At 40.7% G+C, this 15,423-nt stretch overlaps 1 protein-coding gene across 1 annotated transcript in view; it reads right to left on the reverse strand.

The window, feature by feature from the left end:
- LOC148032677 (uncharacterized) overlaps positions 1-14,624 on the reverse strand; it is a 28,640-nt gene extending 14,016 nt beyond the window's left edge. Inside the window, exons 1-5 of the mRNA XM_087683305.1 lie at positions 14,290-14,624; positions 11,467-11,593; positions 11,249-11,368; positions 10,045-10,181; positions 9,356-9,758 (exon numbers count right to left, since the gene is read on the reverse strand). Of these exons, the coding sequence (XP_087539431.1) occupies positions 9,356-9,758; positions 10,045-10,181; positions 11,249-11,368; positions 11,467-11,593; positions 14,290-14,318 (816 nt within the window). The 5' untranslated portion in view covers positions 14,319-14,624. The remainder of the gene's footprint in view (positions 1-9,355; positions 9,759-10,044; positions 10,182-11,248; positions 11,369-11,466; positions 11,594-14,289) is intronic.
- Between the last annotated feature and the right edge of the window lie 799 nt (positions 14,625-15,423).

Here is a 15,423-nt window from a genome sequence, read left to right on the forward strand (position 1 = left end):
AAGTTGTTTGGCTTGGTCGTTTGGTCAAGGATTTTGGGCTGCTCACCAAAACACCTGTACTTGGATGTGATAGCTAGAGTGTTGTATGCTTAGCTAAGAATGCCATATTTCATACACGTACCAAACATATTGATGTTAGGTATCATTTCATCAGACAGGTTCTTGACGATGGTCTAGTCACACTGACTAAGATCAAAACATAGGATAACCCTATAGATATTCTCACTAAAATTCTTGCAAGGGCTCAACATAAGCATTGCATTCGACTAGTGGAAGTTGGTTAAAGGTTCGCTTAGGACCTTTAAGTGGGAGGTTGTTGGATGTAAAGGCCCTTACACTACTCCCGTGTGTATATTACTTTACACGTGTGAACTCACCCTTGTGGATGTAAGTATACCATACCCTAAGTATAAATACATTCTTTTATTCTTTGTGTGTACTCACACTGGTACACACCTATATGTCGACTCTCACTCTCACTCTCACACTCACTCACTGTTCACCAAACTCCTACTGCACCTAGATCGACGTGTGTGCTCTCTTTGCTTCCGCTCGTACTCTTCACGCTTCCACATTGCTTTGCTCTGATACTCTCAACCTTGAATGTTGATGCCGAAGGAGAAAGAAGAGCCAAATGTTGGTCTTCATGTGGTGCCGAGAATCACAATGAGAAAAAGCATCTCAAATGGAAGAGCGAGGTAGAAGGATCCACCATGATAGCATCAAGAGAGATGTTGTACAATCCATCGTGGAAGGGGAAGCCTCAACGCTGGTAGAAGAGCAAAACTCCTAGGAAGATGAAACCATGAAGGGAACGGGCACATTCTATGTCTCCAACCCAGCCCAGGTAGGACTAGACAAACTTGCGTATTAGCCTTACACTGAAAACAAATTCTGCAAAAGAGAGTAAGATCTGCAATCACAGAGGTCAGTAGTGATATGTTCTAAAAAACAAAATGGAAATGGAAAAATTTAATTGAATGAACAAGTACAAGAATGCAAATGTGTATCGGTGTGTAAATGTAGTGGAAGACTTAAAAAATGCAAGGGAAAAAGACAAGACTCCTATAGGCACGACTCTATAGCCTAAAGTCCTAAGAGTGCAACAATGAGAAAAAGCTAAGAGAGTGGCCATTAGCACATACGCCTACTAGCAAGTAACTGCCAATGAAACACCTGACAAGGTAGTGAGATAGACCTAGAGGAGGCAAATGCGATGTTGATGCATAAAGTGCAATGGGATCGGTGCTAGCAGACCAATTATCTGATCCCTCAGGAGCAGAGAAGGATGGTCGCTGAGGCTGTCTATGGGCCACATGTCCAACAGTCGTGGGGGCTAAAGGAACGGATGGGGCAGTAGCAGGACGCATAGTCCCACTAGACTATGTCGTAGTAGTCTGTTGTGGTTTTTTAGGTGGTAAACCTTGGGCCTTGGTACGACACCTCGTCCACATGGCTCGACCTCTGGCAGTGTGTGCAAAATCTATTTCTCTTAGGAATTTGCTGCCAAAGGATTCGCGTTTCTTTGGTTTTGTCATAGAAAGTGGTATCACCCTTCTTTTGGCTTGCCTTCACATCATGCGAGTTCTTGTCCTTGTTGGTTTTCGCACCCGAAGAAGAGGCAAACAATCCTCGCCCCTCTGAATGGATGGATGTGGAGGACTTCTTGTGGACTTGATCATGCAGCCTCGTGTAACGCAAGAACTAACACTCAAGCTCGTAGAAGATTGGCAATCTAGATAGTGAGATAATGTGCTGGATAAAATGAAGGTATTTGTCAAGCAACTTGTTCAAAAGAACGTAACATGATTGTCATCTGACTTCGGGGAGCCAGTAATGGCAAACTCAGCAAGTAACCACAGATATTCAGCTAACTTGACTTTCAAATCATCCCCTTCCTTAATGGAAAGCTCCTGAATCTCAAAATCGATATTTATACATGGAGTACGATCTCTGGCCGCATAGCAGTTGGTGAGATGACTCCAACATTCCAATGTGAGAGGGAAGTGTTGTAACTGAGAGAGAAACTCAAGAAGCAAACCCTGCATCAACTCAACATTGGCTATGGCATTGTAAGCTCTCCATTAACGCATGTAATTGGGGTGGGCTAGGTGAGGGTCAGAGACATAGGATCAAGGCCAACAACGAGATCCCAAAGACCCTGAGACTCAAGCACTTGTTGCATATAGTTCGACCAAGTGATAAAATTTGACCCATTGAAACGTATCTTGTCAATGAAGGCATTCTTGGCCAATGCAACAAGAGTGGTTGTCACGGGGACGTGAAATTTTGAGATGCTTTAATCTTGCTAGTAACATTTGATTAAGTTATTAATCAAATGTGCAAGGTTGTTTAGCACATGTGATGCACATGTGATGCACATGGCAGTTATTTCATGGGAACGGGCCAAGGACCCCGAGGATGCAATGGGTGTTAAAGGCAAAAGTTGTGTTAAGTTATGCCAACTGGGTTTTGGTCGTCAATTGGTGCCAGGTTGGACCCTAGGACAATTGTTTGGCCATTAAGTGTCAATGGTGACACTAGGGACTAGCATTAATTAATTAATTAATGCTAGTCTAATGGTCAACAGAGGTTGGGAACCACCCCAAGTTCCAAATGGCCTAGCCAATTTCATTACAGATAGGCATGTTTAGTTTTGGGCAGGGTGGTCAAAAGGGCTGAAATTAATTTTTAGAATTGATTAATTCTGAAATTTTAATTTAATGGCTGAAAATGCATTAGGAAGGCTGCCACTTGGTAAAACTTTCCCATGCAACTAGAGAGAAGGCTGATGGATGGTGGTGAAAGCTGAATTGCAGCCGTTCAGAGCTTGGTACAGGGAGAGGAGGTGATCAGATTTGGCTCTGAGAAGCGACGACGACTGATCGCGCGCCGCAACAGGCCAAGGGGCAGTAGGATTTCTCTTCCGCCTCAAGAGAGGCGGCGGTAGAAGAAAAGGGCTCGCCAACCGAGCTGGTGTTTTACCCCCCTTTTGAAGCTGTTGGTGCCATCAGATTTGTCATCAGAGCTACAAATCAAAAGATACATTTCAGCTTATTTTCTCTCTTTCTACAACATTCTCTCATCTCCTCCAGTCTATGCTCAAGCATTCTCGGCAATTCTCAGCCATTGGTAGTAGAGTACAGCCAAATTTGGTGAACAACAAAGAGTTTACTACTGTAAACCCTAAATTACAACAGTAATTAGGGTTTAGCAGCCACCTTGGGACCCTTGCCATCAGTCAAAGGCATTGTACACTGAAATCAGCACCGGAAATTCGTGGAATTGTGAGGATTTCAAATGCCAGCCCATCTATTGTAAATTTGGGGCAGCATTTGACCAGTTGGGGTTCCATTAGAAGAAAGTCCAATGAAGAAAGCAATGATTCAATCTATCATCTTAGAGGCAGGTCAGAAAAGAGGGGTAATGCAAGAAATAAAGGCAAAAGCAAGAGTAAAAGCAAGGGCAAATAGTAGGATGTTACTTGCTATCAATGTGGACTTAAAGAGCATAAAAAGCCCGATTGTCACTACTACAAGAAAGAGCAAGAAACCGCAAGGAAAGAAAAAGAAGGATGACAAGAAAGATGATGATAGCTCTCCCTCAAAAGAAGTTACAAAGGCAAATGTTGCATCTAGTGTGGTCATTGAAGAGCTCTCTGACACTAGAAAGATACTCATCGCAGCCTCATGTAATGATATAGATGTTATGGCAGCAGCAAGTGATATGCACATCACTAAAAATAAGGTAATTGATGCCTTACTTTCAGCTCATGATAGGCTGTCTCAATCATGGATAGTGGATAGTGGTGCCTCTTTTCATGTTACTCCCTCTTTAGAGTCATTTTCTGAATACAATACAAGTTGCCTAGGCAATGTTTACTTGGGCAACAATTATGCATGTGAAATAGAGGGTGTAGGTATCATTCACTTGGCCCTTGAAAATGGTCAAGAGCTGATTTTGCAAGACGTTAGATATGTACCTAGCATAAAGAAAAGTCTACTATCAGTTGGGCAACTTGATGCAAAAGGGTACTTTACTACTTTTGGTGGTGGATCTTGGAAGGTCCACAAGGACTCCATGCTGATTGTTAAAGGCAGCAAAAGCGGGACTTTGTATTATTTGCACTGTAAGCATTACTTGGCAAGTTTTTGGCTATTGCTAAAGTTCATTCACAAATGGAACTTTCGCACAAAAGACTTAGCCATATGATCCAGAAAGGCCTTTACGTTATCTCCTCTTTAGGGAAATTTGATGAAAAAGGCTTTGGTTTCGACTTTTGTAATAATTGCATATATGAAAAATATGTGAAGTCTCCTTATTACTCTAGTGTTGTTAAGAAGTCCAATGCTCTTGACTTGGTACATTCTAATGTGTGCACTATGCCTATTAATTCACATGGGGGTGCTGTTATAAGATCCGAGATACACGCTCAACTTTCTTATATACTTAAAATATATATGGCGAATATTATGCTGGCACATAGGGAGAATAGATGAGAGAAAAAAAAGATGTAGAGAGAGAGAGAGAAAGAGAGAGAGAGAGAGAGAGATGCATATATAGAGAAATTGGCAACACACTAGGGACTGGAAGATGGGCCATGGGCCAGTCCCCCCCCCTTGTGGAGTTATATTATTGACAAGGCGCAAGCTCCTCCGTTACACATAAGCCAGTTCTTACTTGTAGATCTTGGAAACAAGATCAAGGTTCCTTGCACGGTATACAACCGGCTAACACTTACACAACTTGGAAGTTGGCACCTTTTGATCCTTCTTGAGTCTCCTTCTCTCCTACACAATATTATGTGTAGGGCTCTCCTCTTGGCGTTTGATTTCAGCAGAGCTTCCGCAGCACTTGCACCTTCTCTTCTCCTCTTAGAACTTAATTTCAGCAAAGCTTCCACAGCACTTGATTTCAGCAGAGCTTCCCCAGCACTTGCACCTTCTCTTCTCCTCTTGGATGCATGCAAAGTGATGCTTTCTTTTCCTCTCTCACACCCAAGGAGAGCCTCCTCTTTTATAGGCTTTCAAGGGCTTCTCTTCTTGGAGAGAGACTTGAGATGATCTTCATACAAGATGTGGTTGTTCCAGGACCTACTCTGGAGCACTAATTTCGAGATATCTCTCTGTGCGTTGTTCGGATGAAAAAACTTCCAATACGAAAGTTGTAGATCTCGTTGTTTCCGATAACCCACACGGCCTGTTTTAAGAGATCATCTTTCTATCGCGAGATATTTTAAAAATAGATTCACCATGTCTTTTTTTAAAAGAACAGCTTCTCAAACTGTACTCTTAACTTGTGGTCCATATAACCACCTTAAGGAGAGTTCATTAAATTGCCTTGGGCCTCAACCTTAAGATTGACTTCCACACAAAATCTTGTGTCTTTTTAGACCTTAGAAAGAGAAAATCACTTCTCTCCTCACTTCAAGAGGATCACGTCTCTTGTCTTTCTTAGTGAGAGAATTACCTCTCTTGTCTTTCTTAATGAAAGAAAAGACCTTAAACCTTGACTTGTAAGGGAGAGGATGACCCTAAATGAATGCAATGCTCATTACACACAAGTAAACGTTTCCAGGCATCCCCGGATACACACATAAATACATATACACAATGCTAATACACTTCCTCTTCTTAGAACTTAATCCATCTTCATTTATGTGTAACTCCTTGGTTCTTGTGTAACTCTTACACTTGGCAGATACTTATTTTCCCCTTCATAACTTGTACTGCCTATACTAGATATCCCCGTCACAGTGCTCTGGTCACCCCATTAAGTGATGCACTAGAAATATTGGTCTCTAAATGGTCTCATGGCCATGCTAGATCATCATCAACACTTAAAGAAAAGTGAGTCATTAATTTATTGACATGAATTTATTAAATAGAGATTGTGTAATAAGCAATCAATTTAGTGACAGGTACACTGTATTTTGTCACTTTTATTGATGATTTTAGTAGAAAGTCATGGATATATGTATTAAAGAGCAAAAAGGAAGTATTGGATGCCTTTAAAAGGTTTCATGGTTTTGTTACCATACAGCAAGGGCTTAAGTTAGAAGTTATAAGAATGGATAATGGAAGCAAGTATGTTTCAAATGAGTTCAAAAGTTTTGTGAAATGCATGGCATTAAGAGAGAGTTGAGAACCCCTTACAATCCTGCATCAAATGGCATGGCTAAAAGATATAATCACACAGTTGTGAGAGAGTCAAATGCATGTTGTCCACAACTAATCTCCCGTAGTAGTTTTGGGGAGAGTCTCTTAAAACTACAATTCATGTGTACAATCACTTTCCCAATCGTGCATTGGAAAATGGCATTCTTGAAGAGGTTTGGTCTGGCAAACCTGCTTCATATGACCATTTGCGTGTCTTTGGTTGTGATACTTTTGTCCATATTCCTGTAAATCAGAGGACTAAACTAGACATGAAATCCATCAAGGGCATCTTCATGGGATATGGAGATGAGGGAGAGATGGAATATAGAGTCTGGCTTCCTCAAGATAGGAAGATAGTACGCGGCCGAGACGTAGTATTTAATGAGGCAAAGTTACTGAAAAATGCTACACATAGTGATCTTGACAAAAAGGAGGTCAAATTTCAGCATTAACAGCCAACCATTTAACAACCATTAGCTGAAGATTCTATCCCTTTTGATGCTGAAAATAAGCAACAACCTAGTGTGCTACAACGAGAAGATAATGGACAACAAATTGATGCACATGATAGAATAGGACAGCAAGAAGAACATGCTGAAAACAGGCTACAGCAGCAAGAAAATGCTGAAAATCAACCACCAGATGATGATGTGCACATACCTGAGGATGTAGGCCCATTGCCCATCAATACAGATCATTGGGTAAGAAGGTTCACACATGTCAAAAGGCAGCCACAGAGGTTTCAGCCATCTTTGGATTGCATTTTATTGACTGATGAAGGTGAGCCGCTGACATTTAGAGAGGCACGATCTTGTGAAAACGAGAGAAAGTGGGAGCTTGCTATGCAAGAAGAGATGAAATAACACATGGGAGCTTGTAGCTTTGCAGTGGGACAGGAAAGCTATTCCTAATAAATGGATTTATAAGGTGAAATGTATTGATGGGAAGCCCAAATACAAGGCACATTTGGTTACTAAGGGCTATACACAAAAGGAAGGCATAGACTTCTAGGAGGTTTTTTCGCCGGTGGTGAAGATGACTACGCTCCGTATTTTATTTGCTCTCACTGCATCCTTGGATTTAGAGTTGATCAGATAGACGTGAAGACAATTTTTCTTCATGGTGACCTGGATGAAGAATTGTATATGAAACAGCCCGAAGGTTTTGCTATTCCAGGGAAAGAGCATTTAGTTTGTAAGTTGAAACGCAGCTTATATGGGCTAAAACAAGCCCCTAGACAATGGTATAAAAAGTTTGATACTTTTATGCTCACCCATGGATTCAAACGTAGTCATGCAGATCACTGCTTATACACTAAAAAGACCGATGATGCAAGCCTTATTGTGCTGGTCTTATATGTAGACAACATATTGATTGCAGGAAAGCATATAAGAGTACTTTACATGCTCTTAAAAGGCAGCTGAGTTTAGCCTTCTCAATGAAAGATTTAGGAGCAGTTGAACACATTTTGGGCATGCGCATTAAAAGAGATAGAGGGCAGTCACAAAACAAGTACATCAGCAAAGTACTTGACAGATTTAATATGGCTAATGCTAAGCCTCTTGGTGTGCCTTTCCTGCCATATATAAAGCTTAGTAAAGCTGATTACCCAAAAGATGATGTATCTAGTATTGCTATGAAGGGCATACCTTATGCATCAATTGTGGTTCTCTGATATACGCCACGGTTGCAACTCATCCAAACATTGCTCATGCAGTGGGAGTTGTTAGTAGATTCATGTCTAACCCTACAAACCACATTGGGAAGCAGTGAAATGTATTTTTAGATACTTAAAAGGTACACAAGACAAGTGTATATGCTACGGAAAGGGTACACTAGAGTTGCAGGGATTCTGTGATTCAGACATGGCAGGAGATCTTGACACTAGAAAATCTACCAGTGGGTATGTCTTTACTTTGGCTAGTGAGGCTATTTCTTAGTGTTCAAGGTTGCAGAAAATTGTAGCACTACGTATTACAGAGGCTGAATATATATTACAAGGTTGTGCATAGCATTAGCATTAATGCAGTCATGCTGAATAGTTGGGTTATTGATCCCATCATCTACCCACCTGCTTTGCAACAAAGATGTCCAATCAGTCCATTATTGCTCTGTCTATTTGGTGAATTGTCACTTGATGGCAAAACTGTGGGCTTCAGATTCCCTATTAGAAGGCACTAGTGGGGCATGCTTTGGCTGATGATTCATAAATGTTTTTACATGCAGAGAGTGAGAACATAGACAAAGCTATGGATGCATGGAATTTATATGCAGCACTGCAGGTTCATATGCAGAATCAGTCCTCTTGCGCTGCACCGAGGAATCCTTACAAAACCATTGGATGGAAATGGAAATTATTCATCATAGCAATTCAGGCTTTGTTGGACTGGATTTCTGGAAGAATAAGCATAAATTTGTTTACTGGAAATCTCAAGTTTGACCATTACATGGCCGTTTGTAGGTGCCTCAGCTCATGCCTCATCATGATCAGCATGATCTCTCTTTTCTTACCTTTACTACAGTCCAAAAAGCTCATGGAGCCCATGCATTTCATGGTTAGAAAAAAAGAAATAGGGTAACATGAGGGGGTCAGGCTTGGGTTTCTTGGGACCATTTCTCTATTGAAGGATGAGTGGAGTAACTCTGCTGGATGTGTGAATGCACATGTTCGCTTGCAGTGGGCATTGTTTCAGAATATATGTATTGCTCAGCATCCTTTGGTCTTAATAGCAAGGACTTGGAGAAGGCTGAATTAATCCATGGGAAAACTTGCCTGCTTACCTCAAGGTGGGATGCTGTTGATTGAAGCAAGGTTGTGTGAGTAAAGGAAACAATTGGTGGGGTTAAGCCACAAACAAGATGAAACATAAGTGATTTAGTCTTTACAAATTAAGTAGATCATCCTTAACCATTTTGGCGCCAATTTGTGAAAACCTTCAATAATGCTAATTTTTGGAGAAAAACCAGCAGTTATGTTCTCAGAGACTTGATGCATTCAGAGGCTGTAAGACAGCTTATAGGGACAAATCTCTTGTTCACTGTTCAGCTTCCAAGTAGAACTGTGCATATAAATGCATAAAATCTGCCCGTCCACTTCATAGTGCAACTTTTTTTCTATTCCAAACCTCAATTCTGAAGACTAACTTTTAATGTGCAATCCAGAAATAACAAAAGAAACAGTAAGATATTGAAAGTACCCTGAGGAAATCACTTGGTCTGTCTTTGTAATCTTCCCATCTTAAACTAGCTGGCAGTAATGTTTGAGAACTTGAAAAATTGCTCATACTTGAATTAGTGCGATTCAACAGGTTTCCCATGCTCAACACAGTGCCAGTACCCATGTTTGCTCCAAAATGTGACTGAGAAAGCATATTTACAGGGCCGTTTCCACTCATTTGCAGGTTTCCTAAAGGAGAAGATCCCGTAGACATCAATGGTGGAGTGGATAATGTGTGCTCTTCTGCCTGAAACCTTGATTTCAGAGTCTGAAGCCACAATGCTGCAGATGCTAAACATTCCCCTGCATCTCCAATAGGATCAGATGATGCAGCAAAACAAGCAATCAAATGTTCCGCCAGATGCTTTCCTTCTGTTCCAGCACTGTGAAAATAAGCATGCAAATCTGCAGAACTTAGATCTCTGTGTAATCAGGCATTGTGTGAACTAATGAAGGTGTTTAGACTTATCATAATGACAACACTGCAGATTGAAAGAATCCCGAGGCATGAAACCTGATACACATGTCTATTTTGCAATAATTAGACATTTCTGTGTGACCAGCTACAACTTGTTTTCCATGATTTGATTGCCTTGACTCTTTAAAAACAATCCATTAAATAGTCTCTCAACTCTGCTAAGTCTTACTCAAGAAAGAAGAAGACCATACCTTATAGTAGGCCTACGACCATAATAGCATCTTTCATCATCAAAACGTAGAGATCCAAATTGCATCTGATCAATTCCTAGTCCTAACCATGGATCAAGCTCATTGAGTAAAGCCGGACCTGATGGAATAACTCCCCTCTGCAGCATATACAAAATACAAAGTGAAGCACACATCTAAAACTATTACAGTCCTTGTGTGGCAAAGAAGTAAACAAAGTCAAAAATTTAATACGAATCCTGATTTCATATGTGAGAGAGAGAGAGAGAGAGAGAGAGAGAGAGAGAGAGAGAGAGTGTGTGTGTGCGCCTCTCAGGAAAGATGCTTAATCAGATCTACCAGAACAAAAACAAAGACTGTATGGCAATGTATGCTAAACTGTAAAATCCAGTGAGGCAGAACTACAGGAATAGTTCATGGTGAAACTGCACAGATGAGTTTCCATATGTCAAAGTACAAGACATGTACAACACCAAAAATGCCAGAGCATAAAAGCAATAAGCAGGATGATTGTTTGCAGCCTGCAAGAGAAGCTTAAAATTTCTGCAAATCCTCTGTTTTTCAACGGGAAGATTAGATAGACTAGACGATAGAGTACAAATGAATATCATTGGGGGCAAAGAATCCAATAGGCCCTTTTAAAGTGTGTATTCCTGAATACATTGTGAGAATAAGCAGCTATTTTTCCAAGAACCTTATAAAATTTGTAGTTTTTCTCTAATAGAACTATCAAGTTTCAACACTCACAGCAGATTAATCGTATAGATTGCCACTTAATTGAAAGGATATCCTCTTACATGTCTAAAATTGAGCTCTTACACTTTCTCATCAACCAATAGCTAATATACTTTCAGGGTTTCCTTCAATGCGCTTAACTCTAGCCCACCCTCCAAGCATTGTGACTGCTGACTAAAAACTTTGTCTATACAGCTTGGCTAGGTTGCTGTAACAGATTACATCTTGCTTTCTTTCTGAATTTGAAGGCTTACATTTTAGCACGCAGATGATTATAGATCTTTGATATACCCTACCCTTATCAAGTATCAACCATATTCCAAGAGTAGATGCCAACAATCTAGCTCAAAAGTTCTGCACCATTTTAGTTTACATTTGGCAAAGTTGCAGAATCCTTAGGAGAAACAGACTTTCCTATGTGCTTCAGATAATGTTTTTCTTAAACCACCCGGGAAATTTTGTTTATCATTACCACAGAATGGAAATTTCTAGTTATATGTTGTGATCCACCCTTGACCAACTTTAACTTGTCTATGTAGGCTTTGACAACAGCATCACCCATGGGACCTCGGTGCTTCCTGCATTTGAAACACTGCAAAGAGAAGTATGGTTACACAAAGCTTGAAGTTAAGATTCTAACCAGGCTATTTGTTCTACTGTGGCTAACATAATCATATATTGTTACCATACTTCTGTACGGCGAGGATAGTTAACATTTCCACAATGCGGATCATCACAGACCCAGTTCCCATCTTCAAGTGGCCGTGGTTGTTTGTTCCAAGTTTCTGGACCCCTCTGCTCTGGCGTCTCATGCATTCTGCAGGATACTTGCATATTAAAAGATTGGAAAACACTTCAACCTGCTAATTAGAAAGGTGAAACGGATCAACAAGCTTCTAACATGAGCTATAATAGGAAAGATGCCATGTTGGTTGGCACAACAGGGCACACATTGTCACCAAAAAAACAGCTTGTCAACAGTATGAATTCTCACAGATCTCCAAATTATGAATTTCCTCTTCCACAAAGGAGGTTTGGCATCTATCTGCAAAATTATAGAACTTGCCATATCACCCAAGATGACATGTACTTTTCCTCACCAGATTATTTCTAGGCTTTCTTTTCCCATAAAAAGTAATTATATTCATTATTGTAAATGTACAAGAGTACAAGAGTCACAAAAAAACCAAAGAGACAGCAGAACAGCTGAGGAAACTGCCATATGCCAAGGAACTAAATCCTCCCAAGGGAGAAGACCTGCATGCTGAACAAGATCCAACTGCCAATGGAGAAGACCTTTCAATCCAGCAACATGACCTTGAACACCAAAACTAGAATAAAAAATAAAGGTATTCTGGGTGATCCACTTATGCCAATAACCCTAGAATCTGAGAATGGAACATCATCTTCATGTGTGGCTGCACAAGAGTAGAAGATTTCACCTTGCCAAACACCCAACCAGAGAGACACATAAGAGGTCCCACCACTTTTTGCTAGATTCAGACAGGAGAGGCAAGATCTTCCTGGCCAATGGACAAGAGATAAACTTGTGTTAGGAAGACTCCATACTAGTAGTGCAAAAGAAGTAGGTGCCATTAGAAATATGTCTTCTAGAGATGGCCAAAGCAAGGGGCAAGCCATCAATTAGCATTCTTCAAGGAAAGGCCTTGCATTTGAATGGCGTTTTTCCATGTTTACACATCCTTCCTTGTACTCTTTAATCCCCAACCATCCTTGCTTGTAGTCTTCGAAGCATTTTTCCATGTTTACACATCCTTCCTTGTAGTCTTCAATCCCCGAACATCAATCACTGACCGAATCCTCACAATACATTGGAACTACCTCACTTCGTATTTCTTTCAGAATGGTCACCTCGAAATGCCAACTCAAATTGATAGTGCTAAGGCCTTGTCTACTTTCTCTTTACATTTAGACCTTTTAATCCCACATCTTCGTGGCAAACATTATCACAAGACAAAGCATGTTAAGTTGATTCCACTACTTACTTAGAGAAATCTCATGCACAGCACCCACTATAATAAGCAAGATTTAAGCTGCAAAAGAATAAAGACAGAGTGACTCAAGAGTCGAAGAGATGCACCAACACAAAATGTGAGCTAGGAATAGTGTTTTACTACAACTTTTTGAGTTTTAGGATAATGTTCATACAATATTATTTAAAGCTAAGTTTTCTTGAGTTTTCCTTGTCTTCCTCTGACCCACGAAAAAAGACATGCACAACCAAATGGTGGTAAGGGGGTGCCTCCTCTCCAAATATCACCAAGAGCATGGGAAAGAGCCATGCTGCATTGTTCCTATGTGCAAATAGGATAGCTCACAAGCCAAGTGAGCAAAGGAGGTTGATCACATTGAACCTTCCTCCTCAATCACTCTAATGAGGAGGACAACCAACCAAGTGTTTGAGTGGGCAATACCTTGGCCTTTCATAAACACATGAAGTGACACAAGTGTCCAACCAAGAGATACACTTGCAAGACTTGAACCACAACCTCACCTATCATGAGCCCAAATTTCAATCACTAGGCCATCACCTTTGGAACATTCCTTGTTTTTTTCCTAAACAAGCACCATATAAGATAATAAAATTCAACATTTTTCCGCCACTCTTGGTGGAGCTGGGCATTGAATCTCACAAATCTACTACATATAGAGTTGACCAATATCACAATACCCAAATCAAGTCACTTGGATTTGTCTAGCATTCGAAATTTTGAGAAAATCAGTAGTTCCACAATCCCAAATTTTATTCCCAATAAAAACGTTTTTCTTTTCTCTTTTCTCTGCTCTTTTGTTAGCGACTGCAAAATGAATTTCCTCTTATTGTTTGTGGCCAGCCCTTTCCCTTACCTCCTCAAGAAATTCTTATTCCCAGGCTACAGGAGTTTTATCTTCTTTCTATACATATGCACAGACTGTATTCCAAACCTCATGGGTAGTGACTCAGCCAATCAAACCAATTACAACTGCCTATACATATGCACAGACTGTATTTCAAACCTCATGGGTAGTCACTCATCCAATCGAACCAATTACACCTGCCTATACATTTTGGAATTTTCCTGGCTTAAGGTTTTTTGAGCGACATTTTATATCCGCCGATATTCTTGCTTATTTTGGGCCTTATTTTCTGACTGTGAATCCAGGTCTTAATTTCTGATTGTCAGATACACGGCAGGAAAGCCATTCAGTTTTTGCAGAACCATGACGAACCAAGTCACTCTATCCTCAGTGAATGTGACACAGGCAAAAGTCACAAAAACTGTTCTGAAAACGGACAAATTTGACTATCGCTCACCAAGACTATGTTCAAAAGAAAGGTTGCCTGAAAGTATAGGACATGTATACAATCAGACTATATACAAAGCCTTTAGAACTAGGAAGTCAAAGAACTGTTTTTTTTCTTTTACATCCAATTATGGAGTGGAATCCGAAGGATGTTGTGGCGATTTCTGAGGAGCAAGACATTTTGGCAGAGAGAAAGTTTAGGATTACCTGGAATGAGGGTGTGAATTCTTCGGCATGAGGCACCCCTGTGGTGGCAGAAGGGGCGGCGGCGGGGGTAGTCAAAGTAAGGCGATGGTGGTGCTGATGGCGGTGCCGCTGCTGCTGTTGCCGGGCTCAAAGGAAGGCCATGGACGCCCCATTGGAACTGTGAAAACCAGAAACAAGAGGAGCAAAACAGAGTCGTTTTCTCTTTTTGGGCTGGGTCCGAGAGAGGGGAAAGGCAGTTGCTCTTTCTACATAACCCATACTAGCCTTCAAGGAAGCGTGCAAGGAACACTATCCACCTTTGTTATCCACCTTTGTTGCCGCCGCAAAGCGCGGTGCAAGACACATCTCACGACAACTTCGCTTCCCGCTTACACGATAACTTCTTGAGTGTTAAAAAACACATGTTTCAGTATCATATACTAGGCTATATACAACTGTAACATGTGCTCATATACACAACTATAACAAGCATATATATTCTTCATTTGCACCTTTGAAAATAAGAAATCACATGCTTGCTCACTGTTCTCTCTTTTTTGAATCCCTCTCGCTACTTTTTGCCAATCTCTCCTCTCTCCCTACCTTTTTTCACCTTCTCCTCTCTTTGTGATTTTTCTCTCACATATTTGCTCCTCTCTCTCTCTCTCCCCCCCTTTTTGTCTCTCCTCTCTTTGCAACATCTATCTCTCTCTGTCCCCTCCTTTCCACCTCTCCCTCCCCCCCTTTTTTATCCCTCTCCTCTAGTTGTAACCTTAGCTCTCTCACCCTTTTTACATCTCTCCCCTCCCCTTTTATACACACACCCACACACACGCACTCTCTCTCTCTCTCTCTCATGCATGTATAAAAGGCTAGACATGCATTTGCATTTGGGAGTATAAAGACTCTTATATATATGCAAGGCCTTTTATACACTAGACATGTAAAGTTGTATTCATACTTGCTTAGCATGACATCTAGAAGTAGCTCTATATGATCCTAGGAATAACATTGCACCAAATTATAAGCGAAAGATATACAAAATGCATATCTTGTATCCTTGACTATAAGAAATCACATGCTTGCTCACTATCTTCTATCTTTTTTGAATCTCTCTCTCACTATTTTTTGCCAACCTCTCTCTCCCTAACCCTT

The sequence above is a fragment of the Lygodium microphyllum genome, chromosome 8, assembly GCF_053477565.2.
Source record: "Lygodium microphyllum isolate KBCC chromosome 8, Lygodium_microphyllum_v1.1.10, whole genome shotgun sequence".
Classification (NCBI taxonomy): domain Eukaryota; kingdom Viridiplantae; phylum Streptophyta; class Polypodiopsida; order Schizaeales; family Lygodiaceae; genus Lygodium; species Lygodium microphyllum.